General features: G+C 55.1%; 2 protein-coding genes and 1 long non-coding RNA gene across 3 annotated transcripts in view; 2 read left to right on the top strand and 1 right to left on the bottom strand.

Moving 5' to 3' along the window:
* The window catches only part of LOC145529707 (uncharacterized), a 1,704,434-nt gene that overhangs the window by 163,190 nt on the left and 1,527,071 nt on the right, over positions 1–14,173 (bottom strand). The window contains exon 194 of the long non-coding RNA XR_014071296.1: positions 7,032–7,143. This is a non-coding gene — a long non-coding RNA (uncharacterized LOC145529707). The remainder of the gene's footprint in view (positions 1–7,031; positions 7,144–14,173) is intronic.
* Positions 120–5,088, top strand: LOC145529535 (uncharacterized). Its single transcript, XM_081550114.1, has 3 exons — positions 120–3,376; positions 3,776–4,088; positions 4,339–5,088. The coding sequence occupies exons 1-3, from the start codon at positions 3,140–3,142 to the stop codon at positions 4,965–4,967; spliced, it is 1,179 nt and encodes a 392-aa protein (XP_081406240.1). The 5' UTR covers positions 120–3,139; the 3' UTR covers positions 4,968–5,088.
* On the top strand, positions 7,571–12,629 carry LOC145529553 (uncharacterized). The gene is made up of 3 exons (XM_081550135.1): positions 7,571–11,019; positions 11,419–11,731; positions 11,982–12,629. Exons 1-3 carry the CDS (start codon positions 10,783–10,785, stop codon positions 12,608–12,610), a joined length of 1,179 nt encoding a protein of 392 aa, XP_081406261.1. The 5' UTR covers positions 7,571–10,782; the 3' UTR covers positions 12,611–12,629.

The raw sequence follows: 14,173 nt of genomic DNA, 5'->3' as shown, positions 1-14,173 counted from the left end.
CTTGGCTATTATATACGACAAAAAAACCCCACATCACCCCCTTTCACTCCCCCCACCCCCCAAAAGTGTTTTAGTCTATTGAGTTTTTGTGTCCTCAGTTGTGTCTGATTCACGGCAACTCACGAACTCTACACAGCCAGGCTCTTCCGTCCATGGAATTCAGGGCAATTTTTTTCTGTCACAGTAAATGCCCACCCTGGGTGATCCAAAGGCAAGGGCTCAGAGGCTCCTGAGAGTCTAACTCCTTTCAGCCGAGCACAGAGCTGGCTCCTCACTGGGATGCCTGTGGCCTGGGGCTCCCAGAGGGGAGAGCAGCACTCGCCCCACCGTGTGGTCACTGCTGGAAGTGCAGGCTGCTCCTCACTCCCCCTTGACAGTGTCCCTGAGGGCAGAACAGTGGGAATCTACTCAAGGTGGAAATGCAAACTCCCATGCAACCAAACTTCCCACAAGGTCTCCAAAACCACTCAGGAACAGGGAATTGGAAACTGCAGGGCATGACATGAATGGAGATGGAGACTTGACACCTTACACCGAGTTCACTTCCAGTTATCCCTAGACAAAGTTTCCATGAAAACTTGTCACAAATCTAGAAGAACAATGAGCAGAAACCGGACACGTGCTTTGAGTCTTCACACACAAAACTAAAAGGCAGTCCACAAAACAACCCAGAGAATACAGTGGACTTTGCAAAATCAAAGATATCTACTGTGGGAAAGACCTCATTACAAAAGCAAAAGACAGGTCATACATCGCGAGACGAATGAGTGGAAACACAAAGCTTCTCAAGGATGTGTCTCCAAACAGACAAAGAACACCAACACAACAAGCCTGTGAAAACTAGGGAAAGGTCTGAAGGGACACCAGACTGAGGAAGACACACACAGAGTATCCCGGATGATGTCCAGCACGGAGGGCCTGAAGAAACAACAGTCTAGTTGCACTCCCTCAGGCCTGTGTGACCCTGGATGAGGCCTCTGTTTCCCGGTGGCTCTGAGAGATGGACAGGGAGGAAGGGGAAGAGAAATCACTTGCATTTCTAATACTCACAGCAAAGTCTTCCAATGAGAAGGGAATTATCACCCCCACTGACAATGCCATGCACTGAAGTGATACCCACGAGTCCATCTAACCCAGAAGGGAAGGAAGGACCTGTTCTCACAAAACGGCGAGAGATGGAAGAAGGAAGATCAAGCCCACACCAATCACTGGAAAGAGAAGCTGTGCTCAGGGCTTGAAAGAATTCCTATTGGGAAAATGATGTCACAGCCCCACAAGGCAATCCACAGCTTGGATGCTATTCCTCCCAAAATGCCAATGCATTGTCGCACCGAACAAAGAACTGCAAAAGGGGTTACGGAAACAGAAAAGAGCCTAAATTGTCAATACAATCCGACGAAAAAGCCCCGATATGGACATCCAAGGTTGTGTGAAAGGAAATTAGACGACCAAACTAGGATCCTCAGGAGCGTATCGGAGAAGGCGATGGCGACCCACGCCAGTACTCTTGCCTGGAAAATGCCCTGGACGGAGGAGCCTGGTAGGCTGCAGGCCATGGGGTCGCGCAGAGTCAGACACGACTGAAGTGACTTAGCCGCAGCGGCAGCAGCAGGACAGTATGCTATTGGGAATACAACAACACACACAGATCCAGATCGATGGAATAAAGTTGAGGGTCCAGAAACAAACCCCGGCATCCATGGTCAACTCATCTCTGACACAGAAGGGGAGAATATCCAAATGGGAACAAGAAAGCCTCTTCAATAAATGGCCATGGGAAAACCAGACAGCTACATCTGAAGAACGCTATTGGTTTTGATCTCACACCACCTCAATATCGGGGAAAAACCTCACCCTAAAGACTGATGTCTTGAGATAGCTAGAAAGAAGCGTAGGTCAAAGGCTCCTTAACATCAGAGTCTCCTTGCCATTTGCTGGGCGGAGGTAGAAATGGGTCTCTTCAAGTAAGGGAAAGAGGGAAACGAAGTACACCAATGGGTTTCCATCCAATGGAACCTCTTCACAACAGAGAAGCTAAGCATTCACAGATGCAAAAGATAGGAAACGGAACATGAGAGACTCCTTGCAAGTGGTGTATCTGAGAAGGGGTTCATATGGAAAGAGACGAAGAATGCACAGCACTCAGATTCCAAGAAACACCACCACCACCCTTGACCCTTCCCCCATGACCAACTCCGACCTAAAGCCTTTCTCTCCCTCTAACCCATCCCTAAAACATAACCCTCATCTAATCATATACATGTGCATTCCTAGCATCCATCCATCCACACACGAGAGAGAAAGAGGAAGACACAGACTGAATCGAGAAAGGAAAAGAGAGGGACACAGCCAGAGAGAGACACGGAACCAAAGAGAGGAAAGGAGTCGATGGTCCAGACTTTTCATCAATCTGTCTCGAAGGTAGAAGCAATGACAGCGCCCATCCACCCCAGAAGGGGGAAAAGGACGGAAGGTTTGGAGAGGAAAAGACAAGAACGCAGGGAGCCATTAGAAGCTCAGCCACCCGCAGAAGCCGAGCTGGGACACTTGAACAGAATCTCAATGGAAACAGAGGACCAGAAAGTTGGCTACTCTTTTCTATAAGAGAGGGAGACCTTCGAGTCTTCCTTTCGGGCCTCCAACTTGGATGTGGGGTCTCAAAACAGTCAGGAGGGGCAGTGCCTTTTCCTGGGTACCACGGCGCATCCAGGCCTCGTTCTGCCCCATTCTGTGCTGTGTCAGCCCTGGATGGAGTCTTTCTTTCTGAAGTCTCAGCGCACAAGCTCCACGTGATATCGGCCCCAGGTGGAGAGGCATGGAGCTGCTCGTAGGCCGACAGACCTAGGAAACAGATGGGAGAATGACCCCCACTCTGCAGATGGAGAGACTGGGGAAACCCTGAGGGGCATATGCTTGTCCAGGGCCACACCACTTATGAGAAGAAGGAGCCTGGTCTGAGAGCAGCGGGGTCCTCGGAGCTCAGGCCCTGGCTGCACCCAGGCCTCCCCAGGGCTGTGGGCTGGGCTGTGTGGCTGTCACTGTGCCTGCACATGGCCTAAGGGGGGTGGTCGAGCAGTCAGAAACCCAGAGATTCCCTTGGGAAGTTTTGGGGAAGGGACCTCAGCACGAACCCCAGGAAATGATGTCACCTGCCGGCAACAGAACCCAACAGAACCCGCAACCCGGGTATCCAGGCCTCCAGAGCGGAGAGGAGCCCCCAGCCAGATCTCTTGCTGCCAGGATGTTCTGCTGTTTGCCCCTGCCCAGAGGCCGGGGCCTCAGGAGAGCTCACAGGCAGTGTGCGTGGGCACCCTGTCGACGTTGGCTCAGGGCACCCCCGAGAGGCCTCTGGCCCTCTGCCCGGAGAAACAGAAAGGTAACACGGGGAGCCCCAGGCCGGGCCAGGCCACCTCTCCCATGCCACCCGGAAACACCGGGTCCTTTGCCTGTGTGTGTGGATGCGGGTTTCTCGGGGTGTGTCTCCCTCAAGGAAGCCCAGGCGGATGTGGGGTCAGAAGCCTGCGGACAAGTTGTGTCCACACCCCAGGGGAGATCAGGCTGGCTGGGATGGGAACAGTGCGGGCAGGGCCGGCCGCCCAGGCTGACCTCACACCCTCAGGTGGGTCTCTTTCCTCCCGGGTGGGGATCTGAGCAGACACACGTCTCTGACCCTTCTGGGAAGAGAAGTTCGAGCAGGCAGAAGCAGCGGCTCCACTGGCCAGGCCCAGCTCGGAAAACTCCCAGCACGGCTGGCTGACGGTCACTGTCGTTGCAGAGCTTCCCACGTGATGAGGCCGAGGACGGGGACACCCCGTCCACCTCCCGGAGGGAGGGGTCGGAGCACCAACCCCCCGCCCGTGAGGCCCAGTGCAGGCTCCAGGTGAGCGTGCCCACGGAGGCATCAGCCCCACCGGGGGCGAAGCGGAGGCGGGGAAGGCCTGCTGCCGAGACACCGCCCAGGATACACCCGGCGGCCCAGTCTGAGGCTGCCACGGAGCTCAGCACACCCGGCTCCGACCCAGAGTCCCGAGAACCCCGGCCTCTGAGGCAGCAGGAGGACCTGGAGCCCAGCACGCCAGAGCACAGAGGTAAGGACGCTGGGGCTGGTGCACGGGAGTGTGTGGGGAGGGGGTGCTGAGCTACACAGGGACGAGTCCCCGAAAGATGCTGCTGGGCCTGCAGCAAGCGCTGGCCTCACACCCCCACCCCCATCTTGCACACTTCAGTCCCAAAAGACATCCAACCCTGGGTATTCTTTCGGAATCTCTTGGAAGCTTTCTGTCCCGGGATACGCACATGCCAAGGCTGGTCTGTGGGCAAACTTTGCTTCTCCCCCAGCTCTAGCACTGGCCTCCAACTGGAACCAGGCTCCACTTCCCAGACCTGTGCCTACAGAGGTGGTGGCTCCAGGTGCAGGACCCAGGGATCCACCGAGGGCAGATGGAGAACCGAGCCTTGCCCTCGCAGAGACACCAGGCCAGCTGGGTACTGGCCAGCACACCGGGCAGATCGGATTTCCGTGCCTGCAGGACCCCCAGCCCCAGGCACTGATGTCCCACCCCCTCAGCCAGAACCTCCACCTCCACGTGCACCTGTACCTGCTCGGGCTTTGGCAGGAGAACCCGAGGCAGAGGAGGAGTCACCGCCTCGGCAGGGAGAGCCTGCCCTGGCTCCCGCGCAACACCCAGACGCCGACGATGACTCACCCGCCCCTGCAGGAAGAACGAGCCCCCGCTCTGGACAGAGACCCAGAGCCCTTGCCGGAAACACCATGTCCAGGGGAGCGGTCGGCTCTGCAGCCTCCATCCCTGTCTGCTCACCGTGGACGCCGGCAACTCGGTCTGCCCCCAGGGGACATGGAGTTCCTTTCCCCTGAGCTGCTTTGCATTTGGTTTGTTTCCACCTTTCTGGTGATGTTTTACTTTTTGTATGGTTTCGTCTATTTTTGTTGGTTAAGTTGGGATTAGTAAACTTTTTCATCATTGTTGCAATTTGGGACACTGTTGTGTAACTCTGGTGATACTGTGTTACCATCACCACTCTGTAGTTTCAGACCCGTTCGATCTTTATGCCCCACCCGCCAACAAAGCCTGGGTTCAAGGCAAGCAGGCCCTATTCATCCCTCCCCCCGATCCTGACCACAATTTCATCTTTTCTTTCTGCATTCCTTCCTATATTCTTGGTGTCCCCAATCAATGACTCTCAGTGAGATGACTGAAGGAGTTTTTTTCGGACTCTCCACCTACTGTAAGACTCCATTGGAGAGTTCTCATTTTTATGTCATTTGAACTAGCCTTTGATAGCTGAAAGGACGGTGTACGTCCTTTCAAGATATCATGTGCCAAACGAAGCCCTTTTGGCAAATGCCATCATTATCTCCAGGCAGGCATTGCTGTTTGAAGGGTGACATCTCAGCCAGAAGGCAGAGGCTGAGCTCCTCTTGTTGCACCAGCTCCCAAAAGAAGCCAAGAAAGGGAGCTGGAACAACAAACCACCCCAACGCCCAGGAAAGCGTTCTTCACGACAGAAGGCTAGCAAATGACCCAACAACCTTGTGGCCCAGAACCCCTCTAGAAAAATCACTGTTCCATACAAAAGAGAAACACATGGGAAGTTCCAAGGAGAGGCAATGCCCATGGCCAGTGTACTTTAGAGACGGCCTGACCGCTCCGGGGAAGACACGCACCGACGGAACCCCTTGGGAAACAGCAGTGAGAGTCCTCACCGTCGTAAGGGTTTCCTCTGGGGACAACCTGCCCTGGGCACCACATGAGGGAGCAGACCGGCTTCTCTTCCTCTGCCCCCACACCACTCACTCATGAAGGCAGCTCAGGTGTTCTCATGCCCTGCCTGCCTGCCTGCCTGCCTGGCTCATCCGTGAGCTGTGACCACCTCCAGGGCAGGACTCCACCTTCTCCTCTCTGTGTACCGTGAATCTGCACACAGTGGGCTTTCAGAACCTTAGGAGACTTGAGCCATTCCCACTCGAGCCAGAACCCTCCCCAGGAAGGAAAACAGCTGTGGAGTCATTTTGGCCCCAGCACTGGTTCCCAAACCCTGGCGGCTCCTACAGCCTCTACGGTGTGAAGAGGGAGGTCCCTTTTGACAGAGCTTTCCGGCTGTCAGATCGAAGCTGTTGTTTCACTGTCAGCTGTGTCTCTGCCGTTGCAGCCAGGTGGGCCACGCTGCTCCAAAGGAGCTCACAAGCTGAGTTGCAAGGGAGGTATTGAGAGGACAGGGATGGCTACAACGTGCTGCAAACTGAGTGAGGGTCCCCACAATCCTCAGCAAAGGTCTGTGGTGTGCAAGTGGGGAGTAGAGGGCCCCCAAGTTCCAAAGGAAGGGAGGTACTCGGGAGATAAAGCCCTTGGCTGCTGTGGTAGCAGCTGCAGATGGCAGCTCGTCCACAGTGCACTTCGAATGAGGTCATATGAGCGGGACTCTGGAAATGGCTCCGAAATCCAGAGAAAGGGGTCAGGGTATGTGGGAATCCGGCGGGGGTGGGGGGTGGATGAAGGAAGGTGTCCTTCCTCTCTCCAGTGCAATTTGGTTTGGTGAGTCTCAAAGCTACCAGATGGCACTTCCCAAGTCAGGCCCCCGCAGGAATCAGGGTGGGCTGCGTGCCTCGGCCCCTGCCACAGGGACAAGCCACACCAGTGGCCTCCCTGAGCTCAAATGGCCGGATCTGGGGGTTCCGTCTGGGTGCACACCTCCTTGCTGTGGCCAAGTTCCCCCCTTCTCTGAGCACCAGCTTCATCATCCTCTCGAATGAGGACATCGATTGCTACCTTGGCACGTTACTCTCTTCATCCTGTGAAGACTCATTAGGCTTATCCTACAATTACTAGCTGGCCCGAAGAGATATCTCCTGAATCCAGATTAAGCTGGAGTCTCCCAGGCTCATCTGGCATGTCTTCCCTGAAGTCTGCCAAAACCCACACCCTTGCATTTCCAGGGACTCCCCTTAGCCGGCTGGGCAGAAAACCCAGCATGGTTCAAACAAGCTGACAGACAAGCGGGAGAGGACTCACGGGCAGACGGCCTCCGTCAGGTCTCGGGTGGAGCTCTGGGACCACAGCAGCAACGGGCCATCCCAGCCCCTGGGCTCAGCAGCGCCCTCATTCTCAGGCCGGCGGCTCTGCCCTGAGGGGAGCAGGAAGGTCACCAACTGCCGCAGGCGGACCTCAAGCCCCTCCCACTGCTGGAGCCTGACCTCCCCCGGCCCCACCCCTTCCCCTACCCCAGCAGGACGAGAGCTCGTCTTCCCCTGGCTTCCAACGTGAGGCCCGGCCCTGGGCCCCGATTGGGCACTGCCCCAGTCCGGAGCCAATCACAGTGGCCAGGGAGGTGGAACGCACCGATTGGCCAGGGCCAGGTCATGTGACCATGCTCCCCAGGAAACTCAAATATTACCAAGATTCCCTAACAAACCAATGAACAAAATTATCCAGTAAAGGCAAACCGTACTTTTTAATGAGGCCGATGTCACAGAAAAAAAAAAAAAATGCTTCACAATGAACTGCTCAAGGAAGCTACTAAATAAACTTTCAGAAAAGTTAAGTAGTTTTTTTTTTTTTTTTAATAGGGTGACGGAGAGCTATACCTTTCCCATCTATGTGAATTTAGGTTTAAACTAGATTTCCCTTGGCTATTATATACGACAAAAAAACCCCACATCACCCCCTTTCACTCCCCCCACCCCCCAAAAGTGTTTTAGTCTATTGAGTTTTTGTGTCCTCAGTTGTGTCTGATTCACGGCAACTCACGAACTCTACACAGCCAGGCTCTTCCGTCCATGGAATTCAGGGCAATTTTTTTCTGTCACAGTAAATGCCCACCCTGGGTGATCCAAAGGCAAGGGCTCAGAGGCTCCTGAGAGTCTAACTCCTTTCAGCCGAGCACAGAGCTGGCTCCTCACTGGGATGCCTGTGGCCTGGGGCTCCCAGAGGGGAGAGCAGCACTCGCCCCACCGTGTGGTCACTGCTGGAAGTGCAGGCTGCTCCTCACTCCCCCTTGACAGTGTCCCTGAGGGCAGAACAGTGGGAATCTACTCAAGGTGGAAATGCAAACTCCCATGCAACCAAACTTCCCACAAGGTCTCCAAAACCACTCAGGAACAGGGAATTGGAAACTGCAGGGCATGACATGAATGGAGATGGAGACTTGACACCTTACACCGAGTTCACTTCCAGTTATCCCTAGACAAAGTTTCCATGAAAACTTGTCACAAATCTAGAAGAACAATGAGCAGAAACCGGACACGTGCTTTGAGTCTTCACACACAAAACTAAAAGGCAGTCCACAAAACAACCCAGAGAATACAGTGGACTTTGCAAAATCAAAGATATCTACTGTGGGAAAGACCTCATTACAAAAGCAAAAGACAGGTCATACATCGCGAGACGAATGAGTGGAAACACAAAGCTTCTCAAGGATGTGTCTCCAAACAGACAAAGAACACCAACACAACAAGCCTGTGAAAACTAGGGAAAGGTCTGAAGGGACACCAGACTGAGGAAGACACACACAGAGTATCCCGGATGATGTCCAGCACGGAGGGCCTGAAGAAACAACAGTCTAGTTGCACTCCCTCAGGCCTGTGTGACCCTGGATGAGGCCTCTGTTTCCCGGTGGCTCTGAGAGATGGACAGGGAGGAAGGGGAAGAGAAATCACTTGCATTTCTAATACTCACAGCAAAGTCTTCCAATGAGAAGGGAATTATCACCCCCACTGACAATGCCATGCACTGAAGTGATACCCACGAGTCCATCTAACCCAGAAGGGAAGGAAGGACCTGTTCTCACAAAACGGCGAGAGATGGAAGAAGGAAGATCAAGCCCACACCAATCACTGGAAAGAGAAGCTGTGCTCAGGGCTTGAAAGAATTCCTATTGGGAAAATGATGTCACAGCCCCACAAGGCAATCCACAGCTTGGATGCTATTCCTCCCAAAATGCCAATGCATTGTCGCACCGAACAAAGAACTGCAAAAGGGGTTACGGAAACAGAAAAGAGCCTAAATTGTCAATACAATCCGACGAAAAAGCCCCGATATGGACATCCAAGGTTGTGTGAAAGGAAATTAGACGACCAAACTAGGATCCTCAGGAGCGTATCGGAGAAGGCGATGGCGACCCACGCCAGTACTCTTGCCTGGAAAATGCCCTGGACGGAGGAGCCTGGTAGGCTGCAGGCCATGGGGTCGCGCAGAGTCAGACACGACTGAAGTGACTTAGCCGCAGCGGCAGCAGCAGGACAGTATGCTATTGGGAATACAACAACACACACAGATCCAGATCGATGGAATAAAGTTGAGGGTCCAGAAACAAACCCCGGCATCCATGGTCAACTCATCTCTGACACAGAAGGGGAGAATATCCAAATGGGAACAAGAAAGCCTCTTCAATAAATGGCCATGGGAAAACCAGACAGCTACATCTGAAGAACGCTATTGGTTTTGATCTCACACCACCTCAATATCGGGGAAAAACCTCACCCTAAAGACTGATGTCTTGAGATAGCTAGAAAGAAGCGTAGGTCAAAGGCTCCTTAACATCAGAGTCTCCTTGCCATTTGCTGGGCGGAGGTAGAAATGGGTCTCTTCAAGTAAGGGAAAGAGGGAAACGAAGTACACCAATGGGTTTCCATCCAATGGAACCTCTTCACAACAGAGAAGCTAAGCATTCACAGATGCAAAAGATAGGAAACGGAACATGAGAGACTCCTTGCAAGTGGTGTATCTGAGAAGGGGTTCATATGGAAAGAGACGAAGAATGCACAGCACTCAGATTCCAAGAAACACCACCACCACCCTTGACCCTTCCCCCATGACCAACTCCGACCTAAAGCCTTTCTCTCCCTCTAACCCATCCCTAAAACATAACCCTCATCTAATCATATACATGTGCATTCCTAGCATCCATCCATCCACACACGAGAGAGAAAGAGGAAGACACAGACTGAATCGAGAAAGGAAAAGAGAGGGACACAGCCAGAGAGAGACACGGAACCAAAGAGAGGAAAGGAGTCGATGGTCCAGACTTTTCATCAATCTGTCTCGAAGGTAGAAGCAATGACAGCGCCCATCCACCCCAGAAGGGGGAAAAGGACGGAAGGTTTGGAGAGGAAAAGACAAGAACGCAGGGAGCCATTAGAAGCTCAGCCACCCGCAGAAGCCGAGCTGGGACACTTGAACAGAATCTCAATGGAAACAGAGGACCAGAAAGTTGGCTACTCTTTTCTATAAGAGAGGGAGACCTTCGAGTCTTCCTTTCGGGCCTCCAACTTGGATGTGGGGTCTCAAAACAGTCAGGAGGGGCAGTGCCTTTTCCTGGGTACCACGGCGCATCCAGGCCTCGTTCTGCCCCATTCTGTGCTGTGTCAGCCCTGGATGGAGTCTTTCTTTCTGAAGTCTCAGCGCACAAGCTCCACGTGATATCGGCCCCAGGTGGAGAGGCATGGAGCTGCTCGTAGGCCGACAGACCTAGGAAACAGATGGGAGAATGACCCCCACTCTGCAGATGGAGAGACTGGGGAAACCCTGAGGGGCATATGCTTGTCCAGGGCCACACCACTTATGAGAAGAAGGAGCCTGGTCTGAGAGCAGCGGGGTCCTCGGAGCTCAGGCCCTGGCTGCACCCAGGCCTCCCCAGGGCTGTGGGCTGGGCTGTGTGGCTGTCACTGTGCCTGCACATGGCCTAAGGGGGGTGGTCGAGCAGTCAGAAACCCAGAGATTCCCTTGGGAAGTTTTGGGGAAGGGACCTCAGCACGAACCCCAGGAAATGATGTCACCTGCCGGCAACAGAACCCAACAGAACCCGCAACCCGGGTATCCAGGCCTCCAGAGCGGAGAGGAGCCCCCAGCCAGATCTCTTGCTGCCAGGATGTTCTGCTGTTTGCCCCTGCCCAGAGGCCGGGGCCTCAGGAGAGCTCACAGGCAGTGTGCGTGGGCACCCTGTCGACGTTGGCTCAGGGCACCCCCGAGAGGCCTCTGGCCCTCTGCCCGGAGAAACAGAAAGGTAACACGGGGAGCCCCAGGCCGGGCCAGGCCACCTCTCCCATGCCACCCGGAAACACCGGGTCCTTTGCCTGTGTGTGTGGATGCGGGTTTCTCGGGGTGTGTCTCCCTCAAGGAAGCCCAGGCGGATGTGGGGTCAGAAGCCTGCGGACAAGTTGTGTCCACACCCCAGGGGAGATCAGGCTGGCTGGGATGGGAACAGTGCGGGCAGGGCCGGCCGCCCAGGCTGACCTCACACCCTCAGGTGGGTCTCTTTCCTCCCGGGTGGGGATCTGAGCAGACACACGTCTCTGACCCTTCTGGGAAGAGAAGTTCGAGCAGGCAGAAGCAGCGGCTCCACTGGCCAGGCCCAGCTCGGAAAACTCCCAGCACGGCTGGCTGACGGTCACTGTCGTTGCAGAGCTTCCCACGTGATGAGGCCGAGGACGGGGACACCCCGTCCACCTCCCGGAGGGAGGGGTCGGAGCACCAACCCCCCGCCCGTGAGGCCCAGTGCAGGCTCCAGGTGAGCGTGCCCACGGAGGCATCAGCCCCACCGGGGGCGAAGCGGAGGCGGGGAAGGCCTGCTGCCGAGACACTGCCCAGGATACACCCGGCGGCCCAGTCTGAGGCTGCCACGGAGCTCAGCACACCCGGCTCCGACCCAGAGTCCCGAGAACCCCGGCCTCTGAGGCAGCAGGAGGACCTGGAGCCCAGCACGCCAGAGCACAGAGGTAAGGACGCTGGGGCTGGTGCACGGGAGTGTGTGGGGAGGGGGTGCTGAGCTACACAGGGACGAGTCCCCGAAAGATGCTGCTGGGCCTGCAGCAAGCGCTGGCCTCACACCCCCACCCCCATCTTGCACACTTCAGTCCCAAAAGACATCCAACCCTGGGTATTCTTTCGGAATCTCTTGGAAGCTTTCTGTCCCGGGATACGCACATGCCAAGGCTGGTCTGTGGGCAAACTTTGCTTCTCCCCCAGCTCTAGCACTGGCCTCCAACTGGAACCAGGCTCCACTTCCCAGACCTGTGCCTACAGAGGTGGTGGCTCCAGGTGCAGGACCCAGGGATCCACTGAGGGCAGATGGAGAACCGAGCCTTGCCCTCGCAGAGACACCAGGCCAGCTGGGTACTGGCCAGCACACCGGGCAGATCGGATTTCCGTGCCTGCAGGACCCCCAGCCCCAGGCACTGATGTCCCACCCCCTCAGCCAGAACCTCCACCTCCACGTGCACCTGTACCTGCTCGGGCTTTGGCAGGAGAACCCGAGGCAGAGGAGGAGTCACCGCCTCGGCAGGGAGAGCCTGCCCTGGCTCCCGCGCAACACCCAGACGCCGACGATGACTCACCCGCCCCTGCAGCAAGAACGAGCCCCCGCTCTGGACAGAGACCCAGAGCCCTTGCCGGAAACACCATGTCCAGGGGAGCGGTCGGCTCTGCAGCCTCCATCCCTGTCTGCTCACCGTGGACGCCGGCAACTCGGTCTGCCCCCAGGGGACATGGAGTTCCTTTCCCCTGAGCTGCTTTGCATTTGGTTTGTTTCCACCTTTCTGGTGATGTTTTACTTTTTGTATGGTTTCGTCTATTTTTGTTGGTTAAGTTGGGATTAGTAAACTTTTTCATCATTGTTGCAATTTGGGACACTGTTGTGTAACTCTGGTGATACTGTGTTACCATCACCACTCTGTAGTTTCAGACCCGTTCGATCTTTATGCCCCACCCGCCAACAAAGCCTGGGTTCAAGGCAAGCAGGCCCTGTTCATCCCTCCCCCCGATCCTGACCACAATTTCATCTTTTCTTTCTGCATTCCTTCCTATATTCTTGGTGTCCCCAATCAATGACTCTCAGTGAGATGACTGAAGGAGTTTTTTTCGGACTCTCCACCTACTGTAAGACTCCATTGGAGAGTTCTCATTTTTATGTCATTTGAACTAGCCTTTGATAGCTGAAAGGACGGTGTACGTCCTTTCAAGATATCATGTGCCAAACGAAGCCCTTTTGGCAAATGCCATCATTATCTCCAGGCAGGCATTGCTGTTTGAAGGGTGACATCTCAGCCAGAAGGCAGAGGCTGAGCTCCTCTTGTTGCACCAGCTCCCAAAAGAAGCCAAGAAAGGGAGCTGGAACAACAAACCACCCCAACGCCCAGGAAAGCGTTCTTCACGACAGAAGGCTAGCAAATGACCCAACAACCTTGTGGCCCAGAACCCCTCTAGAAAAATCACTGTTCCATACAAAAGAGAAACACATGGGAAGTTCCAAGGAGAGGCAATGCCCATGGCCAGTGTACTTTAGAGACGGCCTGACCGCTCCGGGGAAGACACGCACCGACGGAACCCCTTGGGAAACAGCAGTGAGAGTCCTCACCGTCGTAAGGGTTTCCTCTGGGGACAACCTGCCCTGGGCACCACATGAGGGAGCAGACCGGCTTCTCTTCCTCTGCCCCCACACCACTCACTCATGAAGGCAGCTCAGGTGTTCTCATGCCCTGCCTGCCTGCCTGCCTGCCTGGCTCATCCGTGAGCTGTGACCACCTCCAGGGCAGGACTCCACCTTCTCCTCTCTGTGTACCGTGAATCTGCACACAGTGGGCTTTCAGAACCTTAGGAGACTTGAGCCATTCCCACTCGAGCCAGAACCCTCCCCAGGAAGGAAAACAGCTGTGGAGTCATTTTGGCCCCAGCACTGGTTCCCAAACCCTGGCGGCTCCTACAGCCTCTACGGTGTGAAGAGGGAGGTCCCTTTTGACAGAGCTTTCCGGCTGTCAGATCGAAGCTGTTGTTTCACTGTCAGCTGTGTCTCTGCCGTTGCAGCCAGGTGGGCCACGCTGCTCCAAAGGAGCTCACAAGCTGAGTTGCAAGGGAGGTATTGAGAGGACAGGGATGGCTACAACGTGCTGCAAACTGAGTGAGGGTCCCCACAATCCTCAGCAAAGGTCTGTGGTGTGCAAGTGGGGAGTAGAGGGCCCCCAAGTTCCAAAGGAAGGGAGGTACTCGGGAGATAAAGCCCTTGGCTGCTGTGGTAGCAGCTGCAGATGGCAGCTCGTCCACAGTGCACTTCGAATGAGGTCATATGAGCGGGACTCTGGAAATGGCTCCGAAATCCAGAGAAAGGGGTCAGGGTATGTGGGAATCCGGCGGGGGTGGGGGGTGGATGAAGGAAGGTGTCCTTC

The sequence above is a fragment of the Giraffa tippelskirchi genome, chromosome 12 (genome assembly GCF_054371585.1).
Source record: "Giraffa tippelskirchi isolate mGirTip1 chromosome 12, T2T-mGirTip1v1.2.pri, whole genome shotgun sequence".
In the NCBI taxonomy this organism is placed as follows: domain Eukaryota; kingdom Metazoa; phylum Chordata; class Mammalia; order Artiodactyla; family Giraffidae; genus Giraffa; species Giraffa tippelskirchi.
Note: the sequence above shows the minus strand (reverse complement) of the source record. Positions and strands in the feature narration are given on the sequence as shown.

Bases quoted from the DNA above. Each gene is read 5' to 3' on its own strand.
- LOC145529535 (XM_081550114.1), top strand. From the start codon at position 3,140: ATGATGTCACCTGCCGGCAACAGAACCCAACAGAACCCGCAACCCGGG. The intron at 3,377-3,775 runs GTAACACGGGGA...CTGTCGTTGCAG, and splicing joins CTGCCCGGAGAAACAGAAAG to AGCTTCCCACGTGATGAGGC. The intron at 4,089-4,338 runs GTAAGGACGCTG...CTTCTCCCCCAG, and splicing joins CAGCACGCCAGAGCACAGAG to CTCTAGCACTGGCCTCCAAC.
- LOC145529553 (XM_081550135.1), top strand. From the start codon at position 10,783: ATGATGTCACCTGCCGGCAACAGAACCCAACAGAACCCGCAACCCGGG. The intron at 11,020-11,418 runs GTAACACGGGGA...CTGTCGTTGCAG, and splicing joins CTGCCCGGAGAAACAGAAAG to AGCTTCCCACGTGATGAGGC. The intron at 11,732-11,981 runs GTAAGGACGCTG...CTTCTCCCCCAG, and splicing joins CAGCACGCCAGAGCACAGAG to CTCTAGCACTGGCCTCCAAC.